The sequence below is a fragment of the Hemicordylus capensis genome, chromosome 5, assembly GCF_027244095.1.
Source record: "Hemicordylus capensis ecotype Gifberg chromosome 5, rHemCap1.1.pri, whole genome shotgun sequence".
NCBI lineage: Eukaryota > Metazoa > Chordata > Lepidosauria > Squamata > Cordylidae > Hemicordylus > Hemicordylus capensis.
This window is the reverse complement of record NC_069661.1, coordinates 143,340,229-143,367,642: the sequence shown is the minus strand read 5'-3', so window position 1 is coordinate 143,367,642 and position 27,414 is coordinate 143,340,229. Positions and strand designations below refer to the sequence as shown.

At 41.6% G+C, this 27,414-nt stretch overlaps 1 protein-coding gene across 4 annotated transcripts in view; it reads left to right on the top strand.

Annotated features, from left to right (window-relative positions):
* The window catches only part of CDC123 (cell division cycle 123), a 77,249-nt gene that overhangs the window by 24,133 nt on the left and 25,702 nt on the right, over positions 1–27,414 (top strand). For all 4 annotated transcript variants that reach the window (XM_053251347.1, XM_053251346.1, XM_053251345.1 and 1 more), the window contains 5 exons: positions 2,528–2,634; positions 15,211–15,259; positions 15,919–15,994; positions 17,926–18,048; positions 20,912–20,940. In XM_053251347.1, coding sequence (XP_053107322.1) covers positions 2,528–2,634; positions 15,211–15,259; positions 15,919–15,994; positions 17,926–18,048; positions 20,912–20,940 — 384 coding nt within the window. The remainder of the gene's footprint in view (positions 1–2,527; positions 2,635–15,210; positions 15,260–15,918; positions 15,995–17,925; positions 18,049–20,911; positions 20,941–27,414) is intronic.

Below are 27,414 nucleotides of genomic sequence, written 5' to 3'. Positions count from 1 at the left end.
TCACCAGTGAAGGAGATCTCATTAGTGAATTGAGAATTCCCCCATGAGTGAATTGAGCCTTTGGGTACACATATAAGGAGAAACCTTGTAAGGACCTACCTGATCTGACTCTTGGTATATTTTGCCTGATATAGTTAGCAGACCTCCAAGGCAAAGGTCTTTCCCAGTCTTTCTGCTTTGAGCCCTTTAACAAGAGAAGCCAGTGGCTGAACCTACGATCTTCTCTATATAAAACATCTACTTTGCTCTTGAACTATGCTCCCTCCCTAGTATTATACAGCATATAATATGTGGCATTGCACCTTCTTGTTAACTCCTTACACTTGAGTTTGAATGCTTCGAAAATAGCCACCAACAAGGAGAGTTTCTTTTTGTGTGGATTTTGTTTTAATGCAACAGGAATTAAATACTTTTTAAAAATCAGATTGAAAATATGACTTTTACAGTTATTTCTTTCTTCAGACATGTATGCCTGGACAAGAATTTTTATTCCATTTGGCCTAGGCAATTTCAGCTTAAAATCATTTAGCTGACATTGGACATAGCAATTTAAAATCTATGTCACTTATAAGCAAGTGACTTATAAACACTTACAAACAAATAAATTGCAAACTTTTAAAGTTTGTAGTCAAACTTATTATGCGGTACTGTATACTGCTACTTGACTCGTTCATGCACTATCATAATTTTAATAGGAATCTGCAAGTGATAATTTTCCTTTTTGATAAGCTGCTGGAATCATATGTTTTTAAAAAGATCTTTTAAAACTTCCGGTTTGGCTGAAGTCCCCTAACAAAGAAAGTTAATGTAGTATGGGGCAACTCTGTATTGACATTGTACCTTGGATTGTATAAGAGAACATTGCCTGTGTTAATCCTGCTGTTGTGTTTACTTGCTACACAGATAAGACATGATTAGCACAGGCTGACTGAAGGGACGTATCTGAACCCTGAAGAAAGCCTTACACAGTTATGCCCTCAGTTAGGAAGACCAGCCTAGGGATAAACCCCCTGGTTGTAAAAAGAATTCACCAAGTTTTTCTGAATGCCACTTCTGAGTGGAAAGCTAAAAATATTATTCGGTACAGTTTCCAAATCTGATGTTGGCTGAGGTATGGAGCACTGAACTGTAAATAAGTTGTGCATTAGCTTTCTCATGAAGGCTACAGACCTGTGCTCAGGTGAATGCTACTGAATTCAGTGCCCCCCCCACCTTTTTTTGCATCTACATACATAGAATTAGGCTTTAAAGTGTTAGCCCGGGGTGGGCAAACCTAGCCCTCCAGCTGTTGTTGAACTACAACTCCATCATGGGAGTTACAGTTCAACAGCAGCTGGAGGGTCAGGTTTGCCCACCCCCATGTTAGCTCCTAGATTGATGGGTTGTACACAGTAAATTGTAAGGAAGTAAAGATAATTTTTGTTTGGTATTAAAATTGTTGCCTTCAGCTGTCAGTGTGCATTTTAGCTCGCGTTCCATGCACAGTAATGCTTAAAAGTTGTTCGTCAGAGGAAGCTGGCCAACTTTAATAGAACTGTAATCCAGCCTTCCAAACAGCATTTCCCAATGGCATTTTATTTGTATCCTGCTGTTTCTCCAACATGTCCAACTGAGGACATGGGGTTATCCTATTCTATCTCAGAAAAGCCTTGTGAGTTACATTTAGAGATGTAAAATTTCCAGGAATTTAGGAGCCATGGAGTGGGAGTGGGGGGAATGGGTGTGTGGAAATACCCCCCTTATTTTCTTTGAGTTTTTCTAAGTCCTCAGCTGCATGGTGGATTGTGGAGTGTGTAGTTCTTCTCAGGGATGCAGTTATAACTGGATCCCTTAAAAGAACTATGATTCCCACAATCCACCACACTGGCCAGGGTCATAAAGACCTTAACTAAAACAATGTGTGTTTTAAAACAGAAGCCATGCAAGGGGCAAGCAACTAGCCAGGCAGCTGGCTCCATCCTCCAGAAGCGACATTGTGCTGCGGCCCTCAAGTCCTAGTAAAGGAGGGGAATGGGAAGCATGGAGAAGCAGAAAAAGGGAGGTGGATGGGAAGATGGCAGTGTGGGGGAGGAGAAGGGCTTGACATAATGCCTATAAAATGTTGGATCCATTCCAGTCCGATGGTTTCAGGGTGTCCATGTCAGTTTTCCTGACATTTTCTCTGTGAAGTTGGGTTGGGTTGGGTGGAACTGATCCATCGTTTTTCGCCATGCACAGGCCTAAAGGCAGCAAATGATAACAATATTTTAAAACCATGCCTTGTAAAGCATTGTTCTAGGAGAGCTTCTAACAACTTCATTGTTCTAAGAGATAATATTTCATTAGAGTTTTTCCATTTTTTTCTATTTCTGGCCTTGTGTAAAAAATGGAAAAATCAATTTCTCCCCCAATTTTTTCTAGAACTTAACATCTCTACTTGCATTAGGCTGAGAAACAGTCGCTTCTCTATTCAAATCCATTATTTTATCCAGGCTCAATGGCTAATGTTTGATGCCAACATGAACGATTTTACAATTTTCTCATTTAGGACGCCTATTGGATCGCAATGAATAGTTCTCTGAAGTGTAAATGCCTCAGCGACATCTTCTTACTTTTCAAGAGTTCAGATTTCATTACTCGAGATTTTACTCAACCGTGAGTATAATTGTATTATACTGTTTGGTTTAGGATGGGAGTTTTTCAATTATTGTAAAAGAGATTAGGAACAATCTTGGTGTGTGATGTTCTGTTGCTGAGTTTTCACCTCTCTCTCTCTTTTTTAATTGCTGCCTCTTCTGAAAATTTGAATCTTTGGCTGAAATCCAGACTGGATCTGTTGTCACTGTACTGTAGATAAATAGTAAGAGTTTTTGCCAGTCATGCTGTTCTCTTGCATATCTAAAAACAACTTTGCTTAATGAATTTGCTGGTAGTTTGTTTTATCTTTGTAGAGCTAACTATAGTTGACTTTAATTTCGAGGAAGAGAGGTCTGTCAACAGTTATTGGAGATCTAAAGCCAATGTTCTGTTTATTACAAAAAAAGAGGAAGGTGAAGAAAATGAACCCACCCACTGCCATAATCAACAGACCATGAGAGAATCTCCTCCCCGCTAGGGATGTGCACAGATCTGGTGGGGGCTGGTTCTATGCTGGGGGTGGGATAAATTTAAGGGCATGGGAGGGTGCATTTACCACCATCCCCCGCGTTTCCCTTGCTGGCACTTGGTTTCCTAAAAGTCTATTGGGGCAGCAGCGTATCTCTCTGCCTCCCCATTGCTCCCTTTACTGGAAGTAACCAGAAGTACTCGACATGTCTGCACTCGACATGCCTGCATGATGTGCACACTTGCTTACTACTCCCTGCTTAGCGGCCTACTCCTTGCTTAGCTGTCTCTATTGTTCATTTCCTTCACCTTCCTCTTGCAAGTTACTAAACTTTAATCCCACTCTTTCCCTACTCTCCTAATCAAGGACCCCACATTTGAATGTGAAGTTAATTTTCCCCACCCACCATTTCTGCCCTCTCTCATCTATCTCCATACTCTTTCCTTCCTGACATATATAGTTAATTGATTTTAATTGTTTTTATTTTGATGCAAACCACCCTGAGCCATTTTTGGAAGGGTGGTATATAAATAAATAATATGCTGTTTGTGGCAAGGCTTTACAATATAATATTGGCCATGACAGTTAAATGGAACCTTCATATTCAGAAGCAGTATATGTCTGAATACTAGATGTCTATCCCTGACGACAGGGGAAAGCTCTTTCCTTTGTGCCCTGCTCATGAATTTCCTAAGGCATTTAGCTGGCCCTTTTGGTAACAGGATGCAGAACTAGATGGACTTCTGGTCTGGTCCAGTAAGACATCTCTAATGTTCTTGTGTCCTCAGGCCGTATGCATGTCGTCTTTTAGGTTTGTGTGGCCATAATTTGTTCTCTCTCTCTCTCTCTCTCTCTCTCGCCCAGTTTAGTCATCACACAGAGCCAGGATTAAATCCTGGGTTTGCATGATGTCCCCTAGCCTCAGGTGCACATTATTCCCTCCACATGCAAGGAGGGGAAGAATTCTACAATTCCAGCTTCAGATCCTTGTTTGGTTAAAAACATTGGCTAGAATAAGCCAGGATTACACAGTTTGGACTGTCACAGCTGATCCTGTCTTATTCTGTTCCAGGACTGGAAGCAGAATACTTCCTTCCGTTATTTGTGAAAGGGAGGGGGAAGTACACATGCCTAAGGCTAGAAAAAAACATGCAAAACCAGGTTTTAGTCCTAGCTCCACATCTCATCTAAACTTGGCTCTTACCAGTGGTGTAGCTACAATTGAGCGGATGGGTTCAAAGAACCCGGCCACCCCAGCTCCTAAGGCCCGCAGCTTGCCTCTCTATTTTCTTCATTATCTCCCTCACTTCAAGGGGTCTCAAAGGAGAGGGGTGAACACAGGCCCCCTCTCCCCTAGCTATGCCCCTGGCCTACAGTAAAAAACATATTGTGGGAGTAGGGGAGTAGATACAGGGATAACTACCGGTAACTGTAGTGAATCCAGAGTTGTTGTCAATTAGTGGTTTCAGGGGAAGCAGAGAATATAGGGAAACCGCCTCTGTTTCAGAATTCCCTGTGGCTGAAACTCTACTTACCATTGTGGTGACTTGCTGCTCGGTGGACAGCTTTTGAATCTCCAGATCCTGTGCTGGCCTTGCCCTGTGAGACCCATTATTGGATTTCTTACAGACAGGAAGCGCATAAGAGGCTTTCTGTCTTTAGAACAGAAAGAACTTGCTTCAGTTGCCAAGTGGGTGGCTGTCTCTCCCAGTACAGTACTGGCTGCTAAGCTTGCACCACCTAGCAGCCACAGCCCATGACTCAGCTCTGACACTATGGATGTGGGGGAAATTAAGGGAATTGGACTATAACTGTGCTGTTTTACCTGAGATGAAGAAGCAAAGCACAAATGGTGTGTTGAGTGCAAGACACTGCTTTATTGCTTGACAGAACCTGGGTTTCCACATAAAATAAAATGCATAAAACAAAATCAAGAGATTTGCATCCCAAAATAACACAAGATCTGGGAACTCCATCCCAAATAACATCTTGGGGGGGCGGGAGCGGCATTGCCGCTTTCCACACCGACACCTACAATTAAACAGGTTAGGTGCATAATTATTTTACTCCTCAGCCAGTCAAGGAGTGAAAATAGCACTAAATTGCTGGCTGCCAAGTGCTGGTGTGAATGATAGAGGTTTTGGTTGAGGCAAGTAAACAACTTTATTGGTTGAAGAAAACCATGGGCTGGAGTTTTCCTCCCACTTCTTTTAGAATTACCTTGGGAGATGTGGTTTGCCTTGTGATCCCGTAAGAATCAGGAATTTTCCTTTTCTTGAGCTTTCTGAGTAGACTGAATTTTGAAAGAATGGAGGGTTAAGACCTCCTGAGAATAAATTAGTAAGGCTCTGCACACGATCTGTGTGTAGAGCCAAAAGAGGTTCTGCGAGGTTCTGCAGGGAGAGCAGGCATCTCAACCAGATGATCAACCACCCCAACCTGGGCAGGCGGATCGCCCGCCCAGACGAGTGGTAGCTTCACTTGGGTGCTCCTGTGCCCGCCTGCAGCTCGTCCAGCAGCTCCCCCCCCCACCAGAGCCCTAGTAATGCACCGCATGAGTGTGCGGTGCATTCCTGTGATCCCCTTCTCCCCGAGTGTGTCTGTGTGGCTGCTGCATACACACATCCCAAAAAACGGGGTTAATGGAACGCTTGCTCCGCTAACCTCATTTAAGGGGGAGGGCATTTAGGCGGGCTTGCCACTGGGAGCCACACTGTTATGATGCTGCACACAAGCAGCAGAAACCAGGCTGGGCTCCCTTAGCCTAGTTTCTGCTGCTCGTGAGAATCGTCTCACTTTGTTCTCAGACTGCATGCTTTAGTAAAGTTGGATTTCTGATATCAGAAATCCAACTGACATTCTTACAAAACAATTAAATTATGTTCCAAAATGCATTAATTCAAGTTCAGCAAAACAGGGGAAATGTATCTAGTCATAAGGTGTAAGAGCAGCAAGGAAGGGTAGCACCACAAATGGTCCCTGGGATTGGACAAGGAAAAAAGTTGACTCAAATGAACATAGTGGCTGACTGCTAGACTAAATTATTCATTAGTAAGTCCCATTCAGATTAATGAGGCAACATCGTCATGACTGGTCCTATTAATTTCAGTTGGGCTAGTCATTAATAATTTAGATTGGATATCAGCCAGTACTGTGTCTTAAAAGTGTATCTTAATTATAGGCACAATGACTTTGAATAGATTGACAAAACAATCCTGGGTATGTCTCTTCAGAAGCAAGTCCCACTAGGTCCCAAGAACATCTTCCATTCACAGAAGGAAGTTCCCTTTGTGCAAAGGGAGAGAAGTGACTGCCGTTGACTCCATTGTTTGTTACCTTGGCCTTGACTACTGTTAGCTCTGCCTATCATTTGTTCATCTATTGTTACCCCTGGTTTCTCCTACCATTTGCTGCCCTGCCCTCCATACCATCAGCCCCAATGAGCACCAACTGCCACAGCATGGAAGTTTCAAATTTATTATAGAGCTCTACATGACCTAGAAAACCAAGATTTTGTACAAACATGGTCAAAGACACCCTAATTACTAGAAAAACATGTTTGCACATCTTTCCTTCAAAATGGGGTCATGAATTGTACCCCAGTGGTTAAGTTAGCTCTATACCATTTGACAAGATGAGCATTAGAACTAATATAACCAAAGGCACATTGATTACTAGAAACATCAGTCCAGCACAGACCAAGCAAAACTACACTTTCAATGGAATGCTGGGCCATGGAAGATTAATTTACTTATATCAGGCCTGCTCAACTTAGCCCCCCCCCCGCTGTTTTTTGGACTACAACTCCCAGAATCCCCAGCCACAGTGGCTAATAGCGAGGGATTATGGTAGTTGTAGGCCAACATCTCCATGAGGGCCAAATTTGAGCAGCCCTGACTTATATGTAGAAGAAAAAATAGATCCTGCTCTTTCAGCCAAAGAATCTTTGCTTTGTGCTCCTGCCCTTCATGAGGAAGGTCAGCACAGCTCTTGGGATCAGGCTGTAGGTTTCCTTTCTGAAGTCAGGTACGGGTTCCTATTTGTATGTCCTATTCCCTACCTTAGATAAATGTCATGTTTTCACAGTGTTGATTGTTATGGCTACAGAATATAAGACTGGGAGTGGAGAGCTGGCCTTGTGGTAGCAAGCATGACTTGTCTCCTTAGCTAAGCAGGGTGTGCCCTGGTTGCATATGAATGGGAAACTTGATGTGCAAGCACTGTAAGATATTCCCCTTAGTGGGTGGAGCTGCTCTGGGAAGAGCATCTGGGTTCCAAGTTCCCTCCCTGGCTTCTCCAAGATAGAGCTGAGAGAGACTCCTGCCTGCAACCTTGGAGAAGCCACGGCCAGTCTGTGAAGACGATACTGAGCTAGATAGACCAACGGTCTGACTCAGTATATGGCAGCTCCCTATGTTCCTGTGTTCCTAACTCTGCTTACCTAAAGGATAGCTGTATTAAGAACAAATGTTTGCATTCTAGTCTTCCTAACAAGAGTCCCCACATTTTACTGCAAGGTCTTTTCTCTCTATCCCCCATCTATTTTTCCCTTCTTCTTCCCTGATGAATTTGGCATTCAAGGCAAGACTTCATTGCCACAAGCACAATTTAATATAAAAGCAAAGCTTCTTCTCTTAATACATTAGTGAAAACAAAAGGCATTCAAATAATTTACTGGAGATTTGGTTTCACTTCTTCATGCCATTTCTAGATTTGCATCAATATAGGCGGCCAGAGCCTAAGTGAACAGACCTGGTAAATCACTTCATTAATTGCAATATTGATTGAGCTCCATGACCCCTTGGCAAGAGAAAATTAAAAATGTAATTGTGACTTGGAAGGAAAGTGCTGAACAGATGAAAATTTGATTTGTTATTTTCTGTTACTTGAACAGACTTTTAGTTTAAAAATAGAGGGGCAAAACCCATTGGGCTTTATTTAGTCATATGCTGTCACATACTCCTATATGAAGGTTTCCTATGCTGAAGAGATATCTGTATAAGGAAGGATTGCTTGTGCAATGCCACTGCTGAAGGGTCATTTCACACATGTAAAAGACTTGTCCTGTTGTAGCTGGCCAGGACCCACAGATGCTCTGCAATTCTCTGAGAATTGGTTGGAATCATGTGCCATTGGGATCTGACAAACCATGGACAGCTCCAAGTTGGTAGAAAAATTGTTCTGACAAGTGGCAGAGCTCAACTGAGCCCTTGTATCTTAGACCTGGTGTACTCAAGCAGCTGAACAAGTGTAGTGAGATGGCAGAGCCCTGAGATGGTACAATGAACAGTAGTACTCCAGAGTAATACACCTCTGTGGGGGGAAAATGCACCTCTATGAAAAAAAATCTTGCTGCAAGCAGAATACTAGCACACCAGGGAATGGACTAGGATAAAACCTTTACCCTGAATGTTCTAGTGTTTTAATTGCAGGGAGTATTTAATTGGGTGGGGGAGCATTGAAACATTATGTCCGCCACCTGCAGTCTGAAGTGGTACAACCCACTTTACCACCTTGGGAATCTGCCACCTCATTTTGCTGCGTGTGTTAACCAGTCCTTAGATCAAAATGCAGTGGATAGTCAACAGGGGAGCCATGCTCTGGTCTGATGCCTTGTACTCCTGCTCAGTAGTCTCAGGTCTTTGTTGGTGGACCTATTCTTTTGTCACTTCAGGCAAGGATTGACAGGGAAATGTGAGAATTTAAGGAAATGATATGAGATGTTGGTTTCAGGTCCAAATCTGACACCTGGTCTTCTGCAGTACAGGAGTCTGTGGGCTCCTCCTCCTCAGATGTTTTCCTGGGGCATATGAATGGCCTGATGGATAATAATAATTAAGATCAGCTAATACTATTTTCAGTCCCTGCGCTTTCTGTGGTAAAATATGTTTTGAAACATGCATTTGTGAAGCTTAGTTTACTTGAAAGGAATTTTTGGTTTGTTTTGTTTTTAACTTGTAATGCCAAGAGGCTCAGAATTTCCCTGGACAAAAATATTAGTGCAGCATGAACCTTTTTCAGAATTAAAAGCTTTAATAGACTTAAGAAACATGCATTCAGATGAGTACAAAGGACAGTAAGTGTAAAGTCTGAGGAAGGTTTTTCTCTGGTAGATATTTCTGTGGCATGCTTTGGATGGAGGGCCAAGTGGTCTGATTTTACTTCCGCTTAATATCCGAAAGATGGCAGTGTTCAGCTGACATAGAAAATCTTTGTCAGCTTTGTTGGAGAACAATTTGTTATGGGGAGGCTAATAAAGATTATTATTATTATTATTAATTACTGTTATGGTTATCTTTAGAAATAGAAATGGTATTATACTCATGCCATTTTCTTCTGCAAGTAACAGGATTTAATATATTTAAAATTACTTTGATAATATAAGCACATTACATATTTGTTGGCAGTGAGAGGATTGCTTGTTGCGTTACTTTTTTTGTTCATACCAAGCTGCTCAGGGAAATGCACATAATGCTCCCACACCCATTTTATCCTTGCAATAACCCTGCAATGTAGGCTTGGCTTAGAAATACTTAAATTTTTGCTGGCTAATGAATGAGATAAGAGATTGTGACTTGCCAACATAAGAAAGAAGTGGGAACAGAATCTAGATTCATGTAGATTAATGGACAAAGAGATGTCTACTCCTTCACACCTGCTGCTGCTTTGAAGAAAAATTCATAAAACTGAAGACCTCTTTATTTGTTTAGACTTAGGGGCTGCCAGGTCTCTCAGCTCTCCTGCTTCTGTTTGTCATTTTTATGGTTGCTGGGGTTTTTGGTGTGTGTGTATTTTATGGTTGCTGGTTGGTGTGTGTGTGTGTGATGGTTTTTACTATTTAAATGATTTTGTATTCTAACTTTTGTAAACTGCATTTGGGGTGCCTTATGAAAGGCAGTATAAACATTGAACAATAAATAATAAGTAGGTAGATTACCATTGGAGTTAGCAAACTCTAAAAAGGCCTGTGTGTAAGAATTGAACATGAGCCCCATCAGATAACTTCCCCAGAGGGATCAATGGGGAACTAAAAAAGATTAATAACTCAGATAAAGATTAATAACTGCTTGTGTCATACAACTTGTGGGAGGTACCACATTCCTGTGGGGGCTCAGTTTGGAGCAAGCCCTTGAGAAGACAAGGGTTAGACTAGGTTTGTTTGTTTGTTTGTTTATTTGATTTCTATACCGCCCTTCCAAAAATGGCTCAGGGAAGTTTACAGAGAGAAATAATAAATAAATAAGATGGATCCCTGTTCCCAAAGGGCTCACATTCTAAAAAGAAACATAAGACACACACCAGCAACAGTCACTGAGGGTACTGTGCTGGGGGTGAATAGGGCCAGTTACTCTCCCCCTCCTAAATAAAGAGAATCACCGCATTACAAGGTGCCTCTTTGCCAAGTTAGCAGGGGTTTTCCAAGCAGATAAGAGAAATCAAAGTCAAGAAAGATAAAGACCTCAGGAACAAACTTAATAGGGAATTTCAGAAAGCTGTTAGAAGAGACAAGGAGCAATACTACAATGACATCTGTAAAGACCTTGAGGCTGGAAATAGACATGGAAAAACAAGGAAAGTTGTTTGGTTAGAATTCGGATTGAATTCAAACCCAACCACCTGTTGCCGAACCACTTCAGTCGAACTGACTGGCCAGCCCATTTGACCAAACTGGTACAGCAGTTTGAGCTGCTATACTTGTAAAAGAGGATCCAGTGAGGATTCCCCTTTTCAAATAAAGGGGTGGAGGAATCCACTAAAGGGTGACTGGGGCGGGCTGGGCAGTGAGAAAAGTAGTTTAAAGTGCTTACTGGCCCAGTGCGGCTGCCAGTGCCACTGCTCCCCCACCAGCACAGCCCAAGCACGTGGTGATCCCTCTTTAGCAAGCTGTCCCTGATTTGGTTCACGATAGGTCATGGGCCTGATCTAGCAGGGCTGTTCTTATATTCTGTGTTTTCATGTTATAGGCTCTGAAATTTGAGATGGTATTAAGTTAAATTAAACATTTAATGCTATCACATGATTATAGCATTATGTATGTGGACTTTCAGTGATATTGGTTCACTCATTGATTGATTATTTATCATCATCATTATTATTATTTATTCAATTTCTATACTGCCATTCAAAAAATGGCTCAGGGCGGTTTACACAGAGAAATAAGAAATAGATAAGATGGTTCCCTGTCCCCAAAGGGCTCACAATCTAAAAAGAAACATAAGATAGACACCAGCAACAGTCACTGGAGATACTGTGCTGGGGGTGGGTAGGGCCAGTTTAAAAGCATAATTTATGTGTTTCATAGCAGAAAGTTATAAAAAGTTCTGGAATTGAATTCTCCACTCTGTCCAGCATTCAAGCTGGTTAGAAAGTTCTCAAAATTCATATGGGAGTAGAACATGGTGGTAGCATTAAATGTGTTGAAGTTCAAGGTGATTAGTCCACCTGTTTATTTTTAATGAATTAAAAAAAATTAAAAACAACTTTTTAAAAAATTCATTAAAAATCAATGGATGGACTGAACTCCTTGAACCACAGATTTATTACTATATTAATTTAGGAACATCATGTAGAATTTCAGAGATTTCTGCCTGGCCATTCACTATTTATTAATATTTTTGAGTTTCCCATTGATTCCTATAGGGAAATTATTATTTATGTTGGAAATTTGGGCACAGTGCTCCCTAGTGGTGACCTGTGTTCATTGGACACACTCGCTCAATTGTAAAGAACCCACAAAGAATGGAGAATGGGGTTTTCATTGTTAGAAGTAGCAATATTATTATTTTATATATTTATTAAATTTATACCCCGCCCGAACTTACGTCTCTGGGTGGCAGATATAAACAATGGCTCAAGAGCAACCAGAGCCAGACCCATTTTAGTTGCTAGTAAAAGTGTGGCTTTCTAGTTCTTTTGGATATAGAGATGTTTGAAAATGCGTAAACAATGTCTGAAAGGATCCAGTGCTCAAAGACTGAGTGTCCTGTTGCCCACATGGCTACCTGCTTTGGTTTTTTTCCCCCTTTAGTAATTTCTCCCCCATTCAGTAAATGTGTGGAAGTTCAAAGTGATTAGTCCACCTGTTTATTTTTAATGAATTTTTTAAAACATTGTAAAACTTTAAAAAATAATAATTAAAAATCAATGGATGATCATCCCATGAAACTGAAGGCAGGAAAATTTAGGACCAACAAAAGGAAGTACTTCTTCACACAACACATAATCTATGACATTCTCTGCCACAGGATGTGGTGATAGCTACTAGCCTTGGTGGCTTTAAAAGAAATGTAGACACATTCATGGACAGGTCTATCAATGACTATTAGTCTGGTGGCTATAGGACATCTCCTATAGCGAGAGCCAGCGTGGTGTAGTGGTTAGAGTGCTGGACTAGGACTGGGGACACCCGAGTTCAAATCCCCATTCGGCCATGATACTAGCTGGGTGACTCTGGGCCAGTCACTTCTCTCTCAGCCTAACCTACTTCACAAGGTTGTTGTGAGGAAAAATTAAGTATGTAGTACACCACTTTGGGCTCCTTGGAGTAAGAGTGGTATATAAATATCATCATCATCATCATCTCCAGCCTCAGAGACAAGATGTCTCTAAATACCAGTTGCAGTGGCAAAACATAGTAGAGACAGCCTGCCCTTAGCTCTTGCCTGTTGGCTTCTCAGAGGCATCTGGTGGGCTACTGTGTGAAAGGATGCTGGACTCGGTAGCCCTTGGCCCTGATTCATTGTATTTTATCATTGTATTTTATCATTGCTCCTTACTGAACAATTTGTATTTTATCATTGCTCCTTACTGAACAATTCCAAAACCTGCAAACATATAACATGCCCCCAAACCTCATAGTTCCATCTATTAACATATTTTAGTCCCCATGCCTATTGTACTCTGTTAGGTATTAGTAGCTAATTAGTGTAGTAGTGGAATAGTAGAAGAGAAAGAGGACTATTACTCATGAAATATGGGTGGGCAGAAGGTATGGACAAGGACTGACATCCATAGGAATAGAGAGCCAAGTGTGAATAAATCCTTTCAAAGGATGTCTTGATTCCTTTAGCAGATATAACCTTCACCTTTTCAAGCTTCTGTCTGTAACAATTAGTGCTTGAAACATGCTCTTCTATTTCAAATTGAAAGCTAGTACTCCTGGATGTTTGGATTTTATGCTGTAAGCTAGATAGTGCAGTTTCACAGTATGATCACTGATGTGTGAAAGAAATGATCCCCTTGCCTTATAGAAATTAGCAGTTCCTGCCAGTGTATCTAAAACTGTCCTCGAATTAAGCATATTCCAACTCTCCAAGAATGGTCTGGAGGCACATGATACTGTTCTACTGCTGAAGTAAACTAAGCAGGTCTGGCTCTGTAAGTTGCAGGGCTGGGAGACCAGCAGCAATCGTGTAAACTACTCTGAACTCTTCTGAGGAAGAATGAGGTGTAAGTGTAGTAAAGAAGAAAATAGAACTTCTCTAACAAAAGGCTTTATTAATGTCAGATGTCATAGGCATTGGCAAGTTGCACAAATGCTTGTGCAACTACATTCCAGATAGCACTCAGAATTCCAATGGGCAACCTAATTTGATGGGAAGGGAAAAGAAGAAGAGGAAACTGCACTATCCATTAGACTGAGTTCTTTGCCTGTGTGGAAGTCTGTTGGTGTGGAGTTCCACAGCTCCTCCTGGGGCTTGCGCCCTGCCATCCCACGTGACCAGCACTAACAGAGGCGCCTTTTGGACCTATGAAGACTGCAAGTCTAAAGCTGACTTCCCTGAAAACAGCCTTCTTGGTGGCTATTACCACTGCCCGCAGGGTAAGTGAACTTATGGCTGTGAGGATGGATGGACCCTATACGCACTTCAACCCAGATAAAGTGCTGCTTCGTTACTTTCCTTCCAAAGATTGTGACAGATTTTCACATAAACCAGGACATCGTGCTGCCCACCTTCTTCAACTTCCCGAACAGGCCTCTGGAAAAGGTCCTACACTCCTTGGATGTCCAGAGGGCTCTTTTGTTCTACCTATCAAAGACAAAAGCAATCAGAAAGTCAAAAAAACTATTCATATCTTACAAGGGGAAAACGATGGGACAAGCCTTGTCTAGACAGAGACTGTCCCACTGGCTCGTAGAGTCAATCTTAATGACGTATAACCTGCAAAAGGTGCAGCTGCCTAAGTCTATCAGGGCACATTCAACTAGAGCTTATGGTGCCTCTGCAGGTCATCTATCTGGCATATCCTTTTGGGACATTTGTAAGGCTGCCACGTGGTCATCTGAACAGCCCTTTGTGAGACATTATGCCATTGACTTGCTTTCTGCAGCAGAGGCAAATTTTGGGAGAGGAGTTCTCAAAAGGGTGTTACAGTAACACTACTGCTCCCTCCTCCTAAAGGAGCTAACTAAACCCATTCTAATGGCTTCAACGCATCATGCTCCAGATAAACAGGTTGCTCACCTGTAACTGATGATTTGGTAGTGATCCGTTGACATCCATTGGACCCTCCTGAACCTCCCCTCCACAGTAGTGCTCAAGTCTACGTAGTAGAACTTACCTAATGCTCCAAAGATGCTCATCTGCTCTGGCGGTCTCCAAGGAACTGAAGTGCTGGCGCTTCCTCCTGCCTTAAATAGCCACGTGGTCATGTGGGGCAGGGCGCAAGCGCCAAGAGGAGCTGTGGAACTCCACACAGAGAGGCTTCCGCATAGGCACAGAACCCATTCTAATGGATGTTAACGGATCACTACCAGATCATCAGTTACAGGTGAGCAACCTGTTTTTCCCATCCACAAAAGAATGCTGGTTCAAATCAAGAGTGAAAGTCTAATAAATATTTTTTCCTTTCAGTGCAAATCTACCTTAGAAAACTTACAAAAAGGTTTCATGCTGAATAGTTTATAATCATATTGCTTTGTGCAATATGGAACACTGCACTCAAGTTAAGAGAGAGAATATAATGTTCTCTTCCATATCTTGATTTTACTTTTTGATCAACATTTTTTCAGATGCCATTCATGAGATTTTCATGCTAGATGTTCACGCTCATGGTTCTTCATTTGAAAACAAATAAGATAATGGAAAACATTTCTCATGTGTATACTTTACTTTCCCCTTCAGATTTATTCATTGCAATGATGACTCCCCTGACCCCAACTTGGAATATGAAGTAAGAAAAAGCTTCTCTTTCTAGATGGATATTTGCACATACAACATAAGCTTTACTTTCTTGTTTGTTTTAAATGCAGTTGCTATTAATAGCTAAGTCTCATCTGCAAAGAATTGTGCAAACTTCTTTGGTTTTCCTTTGGATGAGCTCTCTCTGATTAAATAATAAATGCTGTCACTTCAGCTAAGTTTGAACTAATTATGTTTGTTTGTGAACATCTTTTGGGAGTATAGAAAATGCCTCCTCTTTGAGCCAAGTTTTGGGCACTCTTGAAAACTGGAGTCCATTTACATTACTCTTGGTATATATCTGAACACCAGACGGGGACAATCAGCAGGAGATGGGCATCACCTTTTGTGCCCGGCTTATGAATTTCAGGAATATCTGGATGGCTGATGTTGGAAACAGGATTGGATGGACTCTTGACTGATCCCAGCAAGAACAATCTTATCTTTATATAATAGTTTAGTGTTTGTCACAAAAAATAAGTGACAATATCTTACTCAAACAGCATTGCAACTATCCTGCTGAGATAATTGCCCAAATTAAAATAGTCTTGTTTCTAGATATCTAAACAATCTTTTTAAATATTTCAGATGTTGATTTTTTAATGTTAATGAATAGTTATCAAGTCTTTTTATTTTGTTTTTCTGCAACAGCTTGTACTCCGAAAGTGGTGTGAATTGATTCCTGGGGCAGAATTCAGATGTTTTGTCAAGGAAAATAAACTTATAGGTGAGATTATTGGTAATGGCCGTTGAATTCATTGTGGTTTCTCAGACTTGCTTTTCTTTGTTTTCATACTGGGCAACATGATTCTCGAAGTTCAGATAGTTATATACTAACTATGGATAGATTTCCATATTTATAAAATTTCATCTAATATAATAGTTACATAAGACCTAGCTGTGATACCTTTCTTTCTGTTGCCCCTAAATAAAATGTTGCCACATGTTGGTAGAATTGGTTTGTTTTTCGTTCTGAATTATCAGAAGCTTGATACATACATCTTTATGTATGTATGTATTTATTTGTAATTCCAGCTGCCAGTGTTCCTTGGACTCTGGACCTGTATTAAATCTGACATGTTCAGCCGTGTGCATTTTCACCTCAGCTGTTGCTGAGTAAAAGAAAGCTAACTACAAGGGCACACATCCATACTAACATGGCCCAAGCATGTGCTCAAGTGCAGGGGGAACAATTTTTGCCAATCTTCCCATTATGATTATTCCCTGAAAGCATGCTGTGCAACCTGCAATGATATCTCTGAGGGCTGCACAACCCTCAGGGATATAATTGTGAGTTGCACAGAGTGCTTCTGGGGAAAGGAGAGATTAGTGTGCAGCAGCTAACTAATCTGGAGCTAATTTGGCCCTATCCACCCCCAGCACAGTACCTCCAGTGACTGTTGCTGGTGTCTATCTTGTTTTTCTTTTAGATTGTGAGCCCTTTGGGGACAGAGATCCATCTTATTCATTTACTATTTCTCGGTGTAAACCGCCCTGAGCCATTTTTGGAAGGGCGGTATAGAAATCAAATTAATAATAGTAATAATAATAATAATTAATAATTTGGAGCTCCGTGTGCACAGTGTTAGTGTGGTTGTCAGCCATTGTCTAAAGCATTTCTAGTTTTCTGCTTAAAGGCATTGTGGTAGACTGATTCTAGCACAGCCTTTTAATGTGGAACTTGCCAGGTTGTCTCTGCTAAAAGGAGTCAGCAGCTTGAACCACAGGCAGAGAAATCCTGCAGCCTTAACTCTCCAATGCATCTGTGTGCTTTATTGGCTGAATATGGAGCCTAACTCCAGACTGTTGGCAGCCACACTACCTCATTGTTTCCTCAGGCAGAGAGAGATTGCATACAGGCAGCTGGAGGAAGGGAGAGGGAGGCAATTGCAATGGGCAACTGGCAACAGTGTGGTGCTATGATTGATATATTGCAATGTGATGGCATTGGGCAAGTCACGCTCTCTTATCTTGTCCTATTTCATGGGCTGTTGTGAGGTTAAAATGCCATTTTGAGCTCTTTGGAGTAAGAATAGGATAGAAATAAATCCTTATTTGCAAGAGTGATCAAACAGATAAACCAGTTTGTTTTATAGTGTCTGAGTCAAGTAAATTTCTATTTAATAATGTTTCATAGGTTCTGTACCAGGAGGGGGTCTGTCTGCTAAGAACTGTATTAGCCAGATTTAATTCCTCTACATCTCTGGGTATCTCTGAGGCATCAAGTTATGCAACATAGAAATAGCCTCTAGATTGGTACTGCTGTCTTATTAAAATATATCTACTATCTTTCTAAAATATGTTTTGGAAGTGTGCCAGATTTCTAGTGTATCTGGGGTAATCTCAGTACAAAACATACAGACCTTTTATCTTAGCAGTAGTTTCAAATGCCATATTTTTTGAAGATAGAGTAAAAGAAAGGGGTAATTTTAAAAAATGAATCTTTGCTTGTGTCCTGTGGGATTCACCTTCAAAAAGATTAGCTATCATAGGTTTATGTGTATGTAAGGTTTTTTTTAAAAAAGAACAAACGGGGTTTTTTTGGTCTATCAGAAAAAATATCACAGCAAGTATATTTCAGACTACTCCACCAACATATTTGCATTCCAATTAAATATTCCACTAGTTAGGGTTGTTTAATATACATTTTCTTGACAGGTATATCCCAGCGAGACTACACTCAATACTATGAACATATCTCTAAACAAAAAGAAGAGATATGTCGATGTATACAGGAGTTTTTCAAGAAACACATACAGTATAAATTCTTTGACGAAGACTGTAAGTATTATTTTAGCTTTCATTTGGAAACAGGTGGTTTTTAAAGTTGAGAGATTCTGGAAACATGAAATGCCATATCCTCTTTGCTGGATGATTTCTGCTGAAAATAGCTAGGGCTGCAATCCTACAAAGCTAGGAAAACATACAGGGTAGGAGGTGGGGGCAATGATCCTACTTGTAGCTGGAAGTGTCTCTTAAGCTTTTCTCCTGCAGCCATTCACATAACTGAATTGCATTTCAGTTTAAAATCTGTGTGCTTGTTTAGCCATGCATGCAGCTTCAAAGACTTTTCTGGTTTTAATTAGTTGTTCTTTACCAAGCACCCATTCAGTTTCTCAAGTAAGACTTGATTCTTTTCTTCAGCTTTCTAGGAGTAGTTATTATCTCTGTCCTGTAGGAGCAGTGTCTTCTCTTCTTTTCTTCATTAGCAACAATGAATACTGTTCTAAATTAAACAGAAGGTTGGACATATGACATCTAATGGATGCAAATAGTGAACTTTGGTTAAGTAATTTCCTACTGATATTTAGCAGACTTTAAAAACTGAATGCTGTTAGGCAGAGGGATCTGTGTGCAGAAATATGTGTGTTCCCACCCACTTTCAATGCCAAAGGATCTCTCAGGATGACTGAAAAGTCATAGATATAAATCCACTTTAACAACCATGATAAAAATGTGGGGCGGGAACCCTGTGCTTAGCCAAATGCAGTTGCTTAGTCATACAGGCAGTAGACTTGCCCTGCTGCTGTCCCTCCCCAGCAACTGCAATTCAGTAGTATGTTGCCTCTGAATTTGGAGGTTCCACATGGCCATCATGACTAGTAGCCAGGAGGAGACTGACCTCTTCTCCACGAATTTGTCTAATCCCCTTTTAACACATCTAAGCTAGTGGCCAGCATCATCTCTCATGACAGAAAATTCCATGAACTAATTTTGGTTTGTTATGTAAAGAAGTACTTTCCCCTTTCTGTCCTGAATCTCCTTCCAATCAATTTCATTTGATTAGTTCTGGTAGTACAAAAGAGAGAGAGAAATGTCTCTCTATCCACTTCTTCCACACCTTGCGTAATTTTATATATACCTGTCATGTTCCTCCTTAGTCATCTTTTTTTCTAAACTGAAGAGCACCAAACTCTCTAACCATTCCTTTCAAGGAAAGTGCTCCAGCCCTCTGATGTAGTTACCCTATTCTTTACCTTGCCGAACACGGAGTTGTCATTTTCATTGAGCTATCCACCACACCCTCAAGATCTTTTTCCTGGTTAATCACTGTCAATTCAGATTGGTTCAATGTATATATTTTTTAGGATTTTTTGCCCCAATAATTATTACTTTATGCTTGCATTGGCCCTCATTAGCCATTTTGTTACCCATTCACCCAACTTTTAGAGGTCCTCTTTGAAGTATGCAGAATAATTTGGTATGCTTGGCATACCACCTCACCGCTCACCCCAGCTCCAAACTACTTATATGTTTAAAAACAAACAAACAAACAAATCACCAGTCCCACTACAGATCCTTTTAATTGGACCATTTTATTGCAAGTTGAAAAACTGTCAGTTTCTTGCCCTTATTATGCCAGGAGAAATAAAGAATTGTGAATTTTTGTATTTCATAGTGCTGCAGAAAGCTTTCTACACTGTGGATGCCCTGAATCTTTTATCTCTACAAACTGTTTGCCATTGGAATAATGTTAAATTTCAAACATTTCGCTGTGGGAGATTATGGGAATTGCATGGCAATGTATTTTTTTAAAAAAGTGTATTATAGAACCAGTGGTTGCCTTGACTACTGATGTATAAGGCATCCAGAGTTGCCTGGGAGATCTACTGTTTGGTCAGGCAAAAGTACCGTTTACATAAAGCTATAATTTCATGTACTGCATTAAAGAGCAATGTTTGAATTCTTGTCAGTTAGGATTTTTCAGATATCTCAAAAGTTAATAACATGATACTCTCTAAACTAGGTTGGGAACAAGATTTCCTGGGAATATTTCAGAGGAAATACTTAGAGGGTCAAGAAAAGTCAATGCCCTGAAGGGGTTTCCTGTGAGGGGCTCTCTGACAAAGAATGAAAGGAAGCCCTTATGTAGCAAATGCACTTAACATGTCAGAAACCAAAAGATCATAAGTTTGTGATCTAGGATACAGTCCAGAGGAATTTAAGTATACTCAGATCCAATTGAAAACAGTGGAATTTGAGCTTGGAAAGCCTATTCTATTTGTGTTTACTTAGAAGTAAATTCCACTTCAGTTAGGTTAACTCCCAAGTAAGCATGCATAAGTTACATTCCTGACTTCCTGACAAGCAGGCCCTGTATGATACAAGTGTTTGCAAAGAGAAATGTGCTGCATTGGTGCTTTACCTTTTAAAGTATACACTTAAAAACCTCTTGCGTTCCTTTTTTACATTATACTGGTGGAATTGGAGCCAGTAGCACACCACCTTCCTTCACCACCAGGGTAACATGAGGTGCTCTGAGCCTCAAGGAAAGAACCCACACAGCATCTCCTCCCCGTGACATTGTGCCAGTTTCTTGGACACTGGCAGAAATAGCCGGAGGATGCACTTCTTTCATGTGGCCCAGAGCATCTCACTGTACCCCTGTGGTGTGGGAGACAGCTGTATTTGAGTATTTCTCATGCTGCCACTGTAATGTCAGAGTGCCATTGGTTTTAATAAAAAACAAACAAACCCAAAAAGCGGTAAGTGGCCTTTACCTGTGGATTGCAATTCTATAAATAACTGCCCAGAGATGTAAGTTTTGGGCAGTATAAAAATATGTTAAATAAATAATAAATAAATAAATACAACATCTGTTTAACCTCACCTCTTTCCTTCTCCCCTCCCCTTTTCTTTCCAGTTGTGTTTGATGTCTATAGGGACAGCATGGTAAGTGAACCATACTTCTGTTATTGTATTTCTGTATTGCCTTTCCATTAAAAAAAGAACAGTGTGCACTCATAAAACAAAGTTGCCATGTTCTTAGAGAGAGTGTCACCCATAACTCACTGTTTTTGAAAGCCACTTTTTAGCAAGTGTTGAATAGAACAGCTGGGGTCCAAACAGCTGCTTCAGGAGCACCCAAGGGTTTGAGAGGACTCAGTGGGGTGTTTCACTTTTTTCTTTGAACAGCATTTCACAGGCAGTTTTGAAACTCTCCCTTGGTTTAAAAAGAGTTTTTTCATGTGCTACAAGGAGCTTTTATTCGAGGAACGTATCCTTGGGTATACAGATTCTGTCCTTGGGGGCATATAGAATGAAGTAAGAGCTTCTTTGGATCTGAGCCTATATTTAAACAAAAATCCATTTCATCTGAAATGGAAGAAAATGCTAGTAGCAATACGTATGTTATTAGCATATAAATAATATAGATTCCCTCTTGTTAAGGGCTGGACAGCTGGAGAGGAATACAAACTGAGATTCTCCGATCAAAGCTGATGTCAATTTTTATCTCCCTAGTGGTGCTCACATTGAACCTTTCTTTTGCATAAATGGATAGTACAGCTGAGATCCAAGCTGGGATCCAAGCTGGGTGCACCCTAGGGGTTGAGAGCACCCAGTGTTCATTAAAGAGAGAGATCATTATTGGAAATAACTGTTTTAAGCTTTGTTACATAGCTGAAATCACAGGCTAAAGTCAAAACTGGTTTGACAAGCTTAGAGTCAGTTTATACAATCAGCAAAATAATGTGGTAAAGCTTTTCTTGGACTGTATGTCTGACTTTAGGTTGAAGGTTTGTGCATAATTGGTGGGTGGTTTTGTTTTTTTAGTTTTCTTTTGGCAGGGTGTGTGTGTGCTGATGGTGGTTTAGAGTGTGCATGCAAACTAATCCTTCCTGTGTAGGAAAACAGCATGTCACAAAGAAGGCTATGCTGAACCCTTCTCCCTGGCCATGTTTGATTTTTATGTACCAGGTGTTTAGGCGGGCACAGGGGAGAGGTGCATTCAAACATGCAATATTGCTACCTCAAGCCTGAAATGGTGCAGTCCAAAAACATATTTACTTAGTAGTTATATAAACTGGTCCTGGGCCACTGAAGACATTGAAGAAGAAAATATTGGAGGCTTTGCTCAACGGGCAAACAAAACGTTGCTAGTCCAGCCAAATGTGGCCAGTAGAATCACTGTCTCATACCTCATATTCTTTATCATGTTGATCATCATAAAAATTTTTTTATTTAAAACCATGTTAATTTATCTGGTGATAATGGCTGTATTCCTATATATCTTAAAATTAATTAAAGTTATATATTCCTATATATCTTAAATCATTGACCGTAAATAAAAAAATAACTAAATTAAAATTGCCACTTCAAGCTTGCCATGTCAAATCTTCCTTTTCTTCTCTACCCTCATTTACTTTGTTCATGCACACTTTTGACTAAGCTAATAATGTATTATACAGCATGATTTAATTTTTTTGTGAATTACTGGGGCTTAAATCATAAAGAATTTCTGAAATTGGTTGATTGTTGCATAGCAACTTTAGCTCCTGCATAAGTACATGGCTTCTGCCTTTTTAAAAGTCAATCATTCACCTGTAAATATTTATCTTGTGGTTAGATGTTTTCTCTTACAAAGGCAAGTCTCTGAAAGAACAAGTATCTATCTATAATTATTGTCCAAGACCAGCCACCTAACCGTTATTATAAATGACTGGACTTTAACATAGGCAGAATCCTAGTTATTAGTCACCACTGTATCTGGGTACTTTGCAGGCCTTAATATAATTGTCCCTGAGGTGTTTCCACAAAGGAAAAAACAGTACTTTTACACAGGAACCTATTATTATTATTTATTATTTTTACATTTATATTCCGCTCTTCCTCCAAGGAGCTCAGAGCGGTATACTACATACTTGAGTTTCTCTTTCACAACAACCCTGTGAAGTAGGTTAGGCTGAGAGAGAAGTGACTGGCCCAGAGTCACCCAGCTAGTTTCATGGCTGAATGGGGATTTGAACTCGGGTATGGACCTCTGGGCCTTTGGCCATGTCCAGCCACAATTGCAGCAGGAACGAGACCATGTTCAACTGGATATCTAGGCAGATGTTGCACAGGGGATTCCAACGCACTGGGCCACAGTGCAAGACTCCAGCACCTAAAGAAGAAATTCAGAGATGACCACCCACAACAAGATGTTGGGATTGGAACCAAGGACCATGACACACTATGACCAGCTGGCATCAGTCCTCCTGGATAGGAGGGACATAACACCCGGGAGCACCGCTGGGAGTGTACACCCCATCCCACAAAAGAGACAAAGGGCAAGCCAGATGACATGGCTGATGGGCAAGCCAGATGGCATGGCTGGCCATGTTACAGTCCAGGCCTGATTTATATACTAAATCTGCTTATTAGCTAGCATACCAAATTAGGCCTGGCTCATAGTGTCACCAAGTGACCAAGTTCTTTTATATGATGACCATGTAGGATCTGGGCGCAAGGAAGAAAGGAGATCAAGCCAATCCTCAAAGATTCAATGGGCTTTATTGAGTATAAAAGAGTAACAATATAATCTAGCAGAAAGCAGAACACTCTATCAATATATTACTAACCGCATCTAAACAGAATATCCTAACCAGCACCAATATTCAGCGTGTTCCTAACTACCATATGTGTGTGCATTAAATCTTCCTAAAGCCTAATACAATTCAGACATAGATGGAAAAGCGGGGGGGGGGAGAAAAGCTGAGGGCTGGCATAGTTCAGGAATCAGTAGAGGAAAGGGTGGGGGGAGGAGGAGGAGGGAAAAGGATGGAGGGACCCAAGGCTTGCAATGGAGCAGCATATTTACCCAGATCAGAGAGACTTGAGAGCGGTGGACTTCTTCAGCTTGAAGGAGCAAGGCGCTTGGCAGGAGACAGGAGCGTTTGCAGTTGCTCAGATCACGGCTGAGAGCCAGAGCACCATGGCTGGAGAAGTCTTGACTTCTCACTGCGCAGTAGAAGTCACAGACAGCTCCTGTCCATGAACAGAGTTCCTGCTTCTGCCCCGTGGCTTAGCAGCAACCTCTGGGATCTTTGTGTGAGCAAGATTGCCCGTAGGCATAAGTCTGCTTGTAGGAGACAGTTCCTGTCCATGGACAAAGTTCCTGCCTCTAGCCCCGCGGCTTAGCAGCAAACTCTGGCATTGCTGTGAGCAAATCTTGCTGAAGGCACAAGATTGCTAATCTGCCATGTCCAGAGACTCCTTCTTATAGTGGTCCCATCCTTTGATGTCCATTTGAGTCTTCTGGATCACAAAAGGCGTTTATTCCTGTTATCCTCTGAATATTGTCTTTTAATTACCAAAAATCTCTCAGGATATTTGGTCAGTTCAGAGAGATCTCAATCTCATCTTCCATAAACTGTGCGCTTAGGAAGGAAGGGGGGAACATTGCCCAAAGCAAATCTGCATTTCAGAGCTACAAATTGCATCTTCCCTCCAAATGCCAGTTTGACCCCAAAAAGTGTTAAAAGTCAGGAGTTAGTGAGAGAATTTGTGTGAGACAGCAATTACATTATTTCTTGTGTACCTCTATCTAGTGTGTAATTGTAACAAGAGAATATTTAAAGTAACATGGCTAGGGCAGAAGCATCAGTGAGGTAAGAATTAAAGTCTACAGGTGGATCTCTGTATGCATCTTCCTATGCTGAATCTCTATAGAGAGCGATTGAGTTAATCTTTGGCAAGAATTAGCATGGATTTCTTGCAACAGAAAAGAGGCATTCAGCCCCTGGCCTCTTCCACAGACATCTGGTAGTCAGTGGCATTTTAGCATATGGATATAGCATTCAGCATTCAGGCCTGGCTTTTGTGTTTCCTTGCATATCCATTTTTACAATACAATGCTGGATTGCCTCCTCCCTTCACAGAGCAGGGAGAGCAGTATGCCAGATCACCTTGAGTTCAGGAGTTAATTCATTTCTTAATATAAAATGAAATCAGACACAGGCCTATATTTCACATATTTCTGAGTTGGTACCTCTGGTTCTGATATGTTTATGGACCATCCATAACAACCAGCATGCCAGGGAGCACCGCCTCTTTTGCCCGTCCATGTAGTTCAATAGCAACTGTGGGCATGGCGCAGCATCCAGCCATGTCTATGTTGCAGGCTCTGGGCACAGAGGTTCCAAGTTGCTCTGGGGTGGCAAGTCAGTTATGTGGGGTCCCTCTTCCTGTGGAGCATATGGATAGAGCTGCTGCCACAGGCTTTCCAGGAAGACAGAGTGTGCAATGCACCTATGCTTGTGCAGGTTGTGGATGCCCATGGACAGACACTTCAGTCCGTGCTGTATTCCATAGACTCTGAGGAGGAAGATGATGAGACACAACATTTCCAGGTTTCTCACCCACCCCTTTGCTTGATGAAGGAACTGGTGTTCAGAGAATGCTTCAGAAGAGCACCATCTCCTGCAAGAAGATACAACTGGTGAATGTGCATGTCCTCCTAAGCTGAACAAGTCGCAGGGAGGACAGCTATGTCCAAGTTGTAGTCTTAACAGAATGCAGTGCACAGTTAGCTCACCATCCACTAATGTGCTGATGCTTTGTCCACTGCCTGGCAATGTGAGCAGTATGGAACTTCATTCATTCATTCTATTTCTATACTGCCCTTCCAAAAATGGCTCAGAGCGGTTTACACAAAGAAATAACAAACAAATAAGATGGAACCCTGTCCCCAAAGGGCTCACAATCTAAAAAGAAACACGAGATTCACACTAGCAACAGTCACTGGAAGTACTGTGCTGGGGGTAGATAGGGCCAGTTACTCTCCCCCTGCTAAATAAAGAGAATCACCACATTAAAAAGTGCCTCTTTGCCAAGTTAGCATGTGGAGGAGGACTCATTGAACTTGGTCCCTGCTTGGGTTCGCTCGAGTAGAGAACGTTCTGTGGCATCTAATGAACCTGGTTATGCTTCATTGGACAGGGAGGCATATTCCCCTAGGCGTCCTTGGCCACCTCGGAGGCGACAGGAGTACATCCCTCTTAGGGACCACAATGATCGTTGGGACTTAGAAGAGGGCTCATCAGATTATAGGCAGGATCAGGCCTGGGACCGTCATGAGTCCGTTTACTCAGATCAGTACCGAGCGTCAGAGCACCATACTCCCTTGGTGGCAGTTGAGCCATCCTATAATGCTTGGCGCCAGGACTCTGGATTGTATAGTTGATATCAGGTAGACTATTGTTTGGACCATTCTGTTTATGGTAGGCCTCGATATGGCTCTCGTTACATGGAAGGCCCCTCGTATGGGATGCCTGGTGCTGGAAGGGGCTGGTGTGAGCCCCCGTCACATTTGGAAGGGAGGTTGCGTTCCTGCTTTCCGCAACACTCCCCTCAGGATCGAGCTGAGAAAACTCCTTTGGGAGAAGACTATACTTGGCCTCAGCCTTCCACTTAAGGGTGACTGACTATCAGGCAATGCCTGATATATAACACCCGATATAACCACTTTCTGTGTGGAAAAGGTGGGTCCGTTCTTGGATTTCCTGCCACAAGACAAGAGATCCGGCCAAGGCATTCCTCAGAGAGGCTATTCAAGTGGCCATGCAGGAATTCTACTCGGCTAGGCACTCGCTGGAGTATGCAGCCTAAGTGATGGCCATGTCTGTGGCGATTAGACAGCAAACTTGGCTACGGTCATCTGGACTGAACTACGAGGCCCATGCTAGGGTCGAGGACCTACACTTTGAGGGCTCTAGCCTGTTTGCAGGGCAGACAGATGATATGCTTCAGAAGGTTCAGAAGTTGAGGAGCACAGTGTGTTTGATGTAGTAGTCGTCCTCAAATCCTAAGCCACAAAACACTTCCAGGTGGTCGCCTTATCAACCATAAAAGAACCCTTCTCAACAGCAATCTCTATCTGAATGTTCCTTTCGTGGCAACAAGTTCCAGCAGAGATACAAGTTGGGCCTCCAGCCCAGTAAGCTGTCCTATCAGAAACAGCACCCAAGTACTTTGCAAAAGAAACAATGACTCGGGGCACTTCCGAACTCGTATGGCCCCATTTTCGGCAAGCTGGGACAGAGTGACTATGGACCAGTAGGCCATTACGATCATATGTTTGGGCTATGCCCTCGAGTTCTGCAGTACGCCGCCTGTGTCCAGGGTCGTGACTACTCTGTGCACTCCAGAGTTGGACCAGGAGATCGCTACTCTCCTATTAAAGGATGCAATTGAGAAGGTTGCCAATCCAGACAGTTCCAGTTTCTATTCCTGGTACTTTATCATACCGAAACCAGATGGAGGTCGACGTTCTGTACTGGACCTCAGGGCCCTAAACAGGCATCTGATGTACGAAAGATTTGCGATGTTATCGGTACCGACCATTATGACCATCCTGGAAAAAGACACGTGGATGGTTTTTCTAGA